Source organism: Austrofundulus limnaeus, unplaced genomic scaffold (genome assembly GCF_001266775.1).
Source record: "Austrofundulus limnaeus strain Quisiro unplaced genomic scaffold, Austrofundulus_limnaeus-1.0 Scaffold28, whole genome shotgun sequence".
Lineage (NCBI taxonomy): Eukaryota > Metazoa > Chordata > Actinopteri > Cyprinodontiformes > Rivulidae > Austrofundulus > Austrofundulus limnaeus.
Genome location: NW_013952430.1, coordinates 997,825 through 1,003,442, shown reverse-complemented (window position 1 = coordinate 1,003,442; position 5,618 = coordinate 997,825). Strand labels below are relative to the sequence as shown.

Genomic DNA, 5,618 nt, shown 5'->3' with positions numbered 1-5,618 from the left:
GTGTAATACTGGGAGAATATAGTCTGGTCAGATGAGACCAACATTGAACTGTTTGGATGCCAGAATACACATCATGTTTATTTATGCACATCAAGGCTTTTGTATAAAGTATTAGATAAATTTCAGTAAGCGTGTTCAATACTTTTTCCCTGTGCCATTCCACATTATTACAAATAACTTCATTTCTGGACATTTATGTTTTGATTTCTTTGTATGTATGGATCACTTGGGTTGTTACCGACATCTGGTGAAAATTTCATGTCATTCGCACCTCTAGTAATATATTTACTGAGAAAAATGGTGACGTGTTCAATACTTATTTTATGTGCTTGAAATCTAAAATTTGCTCCAAAGCACTTTCCAACTTGTGTAAATCTACAATTTTATACTGCGTCCGCTCAGGTACAACCTCTGCAGCAAAGACGCACCCATTATAATCAATGAGAACATTTACACTGCGTCCACAGGGTGGCAGCGTGAGCATGGTGGGGCTCAGGTGGACTGTTGGCTGCAGGAAAAGCCAGAACATGAGGCAGAGACAACAGCACCTGAAGCAGAGGAGCAAGGAGAGGAGGACGGAGAGAGGTGGGGGATTTATTCTTAGTGGTAGAGCAGGTTGTGAGATGGTTATTTAAAATATTTCCGTTTTTTTACATCCTACAGGCTCTGAGATGTCAAATAAATATGAAGCTGAGCTTTTGAAAAACTCTGAGACATACCTGTATACCTGCAAAATGGAGGAAAATCCATGTAACTCATGGACAATCTACAACATGTATGAGTTAGATTCATTCTATTTTTTCCAGATGGCAGACCAAGTGTGGTCCAACAGGAAAAGGAACAAGCACAACATTCATATTTTCAAAATGATTCACCAAAGACATTTACATGTGGGTATATTTATACGTACATGCTGTCCAAATGTATCATTCTAAAGTCCTCACACTGGCTCCCTGTAACTCGGAGAGTAGACTTTAAAATATTGTTATCAGTTTATAAATCACTTAATGGCTTAGCACCACAACACATAAAAGATCTGCTGTTGTTGTATCAACCTTCCAGACCCCTCAGGTCTTCTGGTTCTGGTCTGCTGCATCCCCAGAACCAGAACCAAAAAAGAAGAAGCAGCATTCAGCTTCTATGCACCCCAAATCTGGAGCAAACTCCCCAAAAAATTGTAAAACAGCCAAAACTCTAATTTCCTTTTAAACAAGACTGAAAACCCACCTGTTTAAAGTTGCATATGAAACATAATAAACAATCAACATTTTTGATGTGTAACAATAGTATGACAAACTGTAATTCTTCAGTTAACTGTGTGTTCTATGACTTTGGATTTTTTTGTGTTTTTATGATGTAAAGCACTTTGAACTGCCTTCTGTTTCAGAAGCAGATGACAACATAAAGCATACACACAAACGTGTGGATTTTATTTTGAAATGTGGATTTAAAAAAAAAGACAACAGATATGCAGTTTGAACTGTTGTTTTCAGTCCCTCTTCCACAGAATTAACTAATTTGGTCTGACTTCTACATTTATCACTGGATTGCACAATCTCACAAGTCCTGTGCATGCTTCTCACAGTGTTCTTTGCACCAGAGCAGACGCAGTGTAAATCCACTGTAAGTCACCTAGTTCATTGCGCTTTTGCATTGTTCAGAGTATTGACTATTGCTGTCAAATAAGTCCTTTTTATACAATGAGAACCTACTCGCTGCAGTCAGTCTTGATCACTGATCATTTCTTGCAAAAACAATAAAAAGAAAAACTAGAAACTTTTGTGCCTTTTATTAAAAACCACATTGAACAGAATAATTTTGCCTCTCTGTGGATTGGAGAAAATCTACATAGAATTCTAAATTGTAAACATCTTGTATACTTTTATGTAGCTATAGCCTAATCATCCCCAACAAGTGAATGAAACAAATAATTCAAAAACAAAATTGTATGAAACTCCTGACCAGGTCTGTTGGGCTGACTGATGCAAATCAAAATGTCTGTTCTACAAGCTGCACAAGTGCTCGCACCCACACAACAACAACCTGGCAACACTGTGCCATCCGGAACATTTGTACATTTCCTGATGATGGCGGGTGCAGTGGTGGTGGTGGCAGGGCGGGGGCTGATCGCTTCGGTAAAACCGGAGAAACGAAAGTTAAGCAGGCAGATGTGTGGTGGAGCTCACCCTGATGTCACTGAGAGCTGCTGGAAGCAAAGCCTGCAGGTTTTTGTGTCTGCCTTCGCTTCATCCGTAAGTTCATCATCATCATCATTATTATAATAATAATTATTATTATTATAATTATTATTAATTCCTTGGAGTTTACTTTGATCCTGGTTTTATTTTTAGTGACTCTCAGCAGACAGGCAGGACTTGTGCTTTGATATTTTGTTGCTGTAACTCCTGTGGATCAGAGGTCAGAGCCTCCAATGATAAGAGTCGGAGGTTCGATTCCACCTATATTTAAGCTCATATCAGTGTGTCCCTGAGCAAGACATAAACTGAACGCTCTGTAAAGACTCAGTAGCGTGATTTCTTCAGGTTAAATGTATTGTGAAGCAGCTTGCTGTGTAAATGTGTGTAGCCGGGTTAATGAGGTTGGAATCGCCTGCTTGGCTATAAAGTTGCTCTATAAATGCAGTCCATTACCCCCCCGAACATGTTTTATGTCTGTGATGAAACTCCACAATGATAATTAGGAGATAAGCAGCTGTCTTTGTGGGTGTGCCCATGTTTACGTCTGTTTTAAACTGTGCAACTGCGCCACCCTGTGGTTGTTTGTGTCTCGCTGAGCTCACATCATCAGGTTTACTGTGACACTGGTTGTTTTTGATTTGTCCTCACAGTTTATCTGGGTTTAGTCCGGATGCTGATGCTAACTGCGCTTGCCCAATAAACTATCAGCAACCTGAAGGCATCTTGAGATGAGGAGTTGCATCATGTTAATTTATTGTGTTGGTCCGGGCAGGATGGTTACGTCATCTGTAAGAAGGGAGGGGGAGGGTGTTGCTGTTTTTGAAGAAGGTCCTCCTGCACTTGTCGCAGCTTCTAATGGTACAGATGGTCCCAAGACGTTGTCTCTGTTGGACACGTTTGGCCAAAGAATAAAAACGCACAACAGTTTCCATCATGTCCTTATGTATTAATTAAAAATAACGCCTAATTATTTTACTGCAATTAACAGCACAAACTTTTCATACCAGCTGTCATGTACGGTGGTGGAAGGATGATGGTTTGGGCTTGTTTTAAAGCCACAGGGCCTGGATATCTTGTAGTTATCAGTTTGAAAGTGACCATCTTCTGTTATCAAAGTAGTTTTAAGTGAAACGTGAAGTTGAGGAGGGGAAAGCCCTGGCACGTGGGAATCACATGACAACTACCCAGAAAAACCGTAACCTGGGAGGCGACAGTTCTTACCCTGCACATTAAAAACTATAAAAAAAAAAAAAGAGAAATGGAACAAGAGGGAAGCCTTGTTACAAACAGTCATGGGCCAGGTCTGGTGTCAGGCTGACAAGTGGTTTGTCAACAGGATGTGGGCCAGGTCTGGCAACAATGGCACTGTTTTAAAGATGGTATAGTTTATTTTTGTGTTGCTGGCCCAGGCATGGACCACCTCTGCCAAACCACATATAGGCCATCAAGGGGCCGTCATTCTTTGTGGGCCAGAACTGGGCCAGACATTTTTTTTCCCCACATTTTCATCAGTTCTATCAGGAAAAAAAGTTTAATACTTACAGAGAAAATAGACCTGAAACTGGAATCAGGGTGAAACTGCAGACAAGAAATTGAAGTATTTGCAAATAAAATGGTTAGTCATCAGTTTGGTATGTCAGTGTGAGCTCCTGGACTAGATAATGATTTACACAGTAACAACACGGCTTAAAGGTCAAATAGTGTAACTTTTCTAATATAAAGGAATGGCTGCACAACGGTTCATGAAGATAGTTCATCCCATGAAAGAAAAAAAATTAAGAGTCTATGGTAATTTCGCCCCTTAAAACTATGAACAGAAATATTAGGACAGCATTGAAAGCAGAGTGGTTCTACTTAATTAGTAAAACCTGTCTGATGTTTTGCTTCATCCTGTTCTGGAATCCCGACACAACAATTCCCTATAAAACAATTAAAAACCTATCATTCCATAAATAAATGCATATCGCCCGCCGCCCTTCATGCCAGAGTTTTAGACGAGGATCTCATGTTGATAAATTATAAGGCTGTAACTGTTTGAGTTAAATCTCAAAAATACCATTATGTGCAGTTTTATACAGTACTGTAATGCATTGTGTTTTCTTACACGATGTGTTAGTATTTGGACTCAGCTACTGCCACACCAAATTTTAGCTAATTATTTGTAAAGCCGACCAAGGCATAGCCATTTTGTGTTGGCTAAGGTAATCAAACAGTTCCAGTCATTTTTAATTGTGTTGACTCCAAAGGTTCATTCAGTAACACCAATAATTAGCTTCTGAACAGCTCATTAAAATCCAACCAATAGATTCTCCGATATTTTGTTAACAGAGTCAACTCTGAACAATAAATGCCAAAGTTCTAAGCCAAGATATATATGTTGTGCTTGAAATATGTGTTACGGGCAGTGCTCTGCTACTACCATACCAAATTGCTGGACAATATGCAGTATATAAAATTAACTGATCTGCAGCCATTTTTGTTGTTTTGTGGTCAATTGGCTGTGGCAGCCATCTTGACTTGGGTTATAGCCATTTTTTGTTTGGTAAGATGATTAATTTGTTGTGGCAGCCATTTTGAATTGACTCCAAAATGTATTTTGTAGTAGATGTTTATCCAGTGATTACTTTCTCATAGTTTTAGTAAAATTTGTTTAATGATTCATGAGATATTTTGTAAAGTACAATACAAATAAATGAACACACCATTGTCTTAGGCAGTGAGTGATTTTTAATAGTTCCTGTGAAAATGACTGGTGTAAGAAGATTTAGAAAAACTAAAGTCAGCTCAAATAATTTGGTGAAACATGTCCTGTTTTTATCTACTGAAAGGAGAAATTAGCTTTAAAGGCACAGTGTGTAGGATTTTGTCAACTCTTTTAGCCGAAATTGAGATAATCACCAATGACAATAATAAAAAACATGTCTAATCATTGCAGACAAAGACCTTGTTTTATTATTTTTACCTTATAAAAAGCTGTTTATATTTCCATGGTTGCGGGTCACCACAACAGGCAGCCGCCATCTTACACCGCCATCTTGTCTACGAAAGCTCATGAAGGACAAACTGCAGTGGCGGTGTCAAAAATGGTTTTAGTTGTAATTCTATAAATGTAATATTTGTTGTCTGTCATTGTAGCTGGGATAATTTTACTTATTAAATGTTCTGATGCATCTCAGTAATCCAGGTAAAAAATCTAAAAAAAATTGTATAGGTCTTCTGGACGGGTTCTTCTCTAATGAAATGTTTCGTCTCTCCTCCAAGAGACTTCTTCAGTCTGAGAGTTTCAGGCAAAATTCAGGCTTTTAAGTCCTGCCTCCATGTGACTCACATCACATGGCTATCGTTGACACCTAATTAACACCTATTGTTAACAGGGGTGGAGTGATACTGGCAATAGTAGCGCTGTAGGAGGGGGACAAC

At 38.8% G+C, this 5,618-nt stretch overlaps 1 protein-coding gene across 1 annotated transcript in view; it reads left to right on the top strand.

Moving 5' to 3' along the window:
- Nucleotides 1-2,132: 2,132 nt before the first annotated feature.
- The window catches only part of LOC106515323 (helicase with zinc finger domain 2), a 40,737-nt gene continuing 37,251 nt past the window's right edge, over nt 2,133-5,618 (top strand). Inside the window, exon 1 of the mRNA XM_014005040.1 lies at nt 2,133-2,252. Within this exon, the coding sequence (XP_013860494.1) occupies nt 2,169-2,252 (84 nt within the window). The 5' untranslated portion in view covers nt 2,133-2,168. The remainder of the gene's footprint in view (nt 2,253-5,618) is intronic.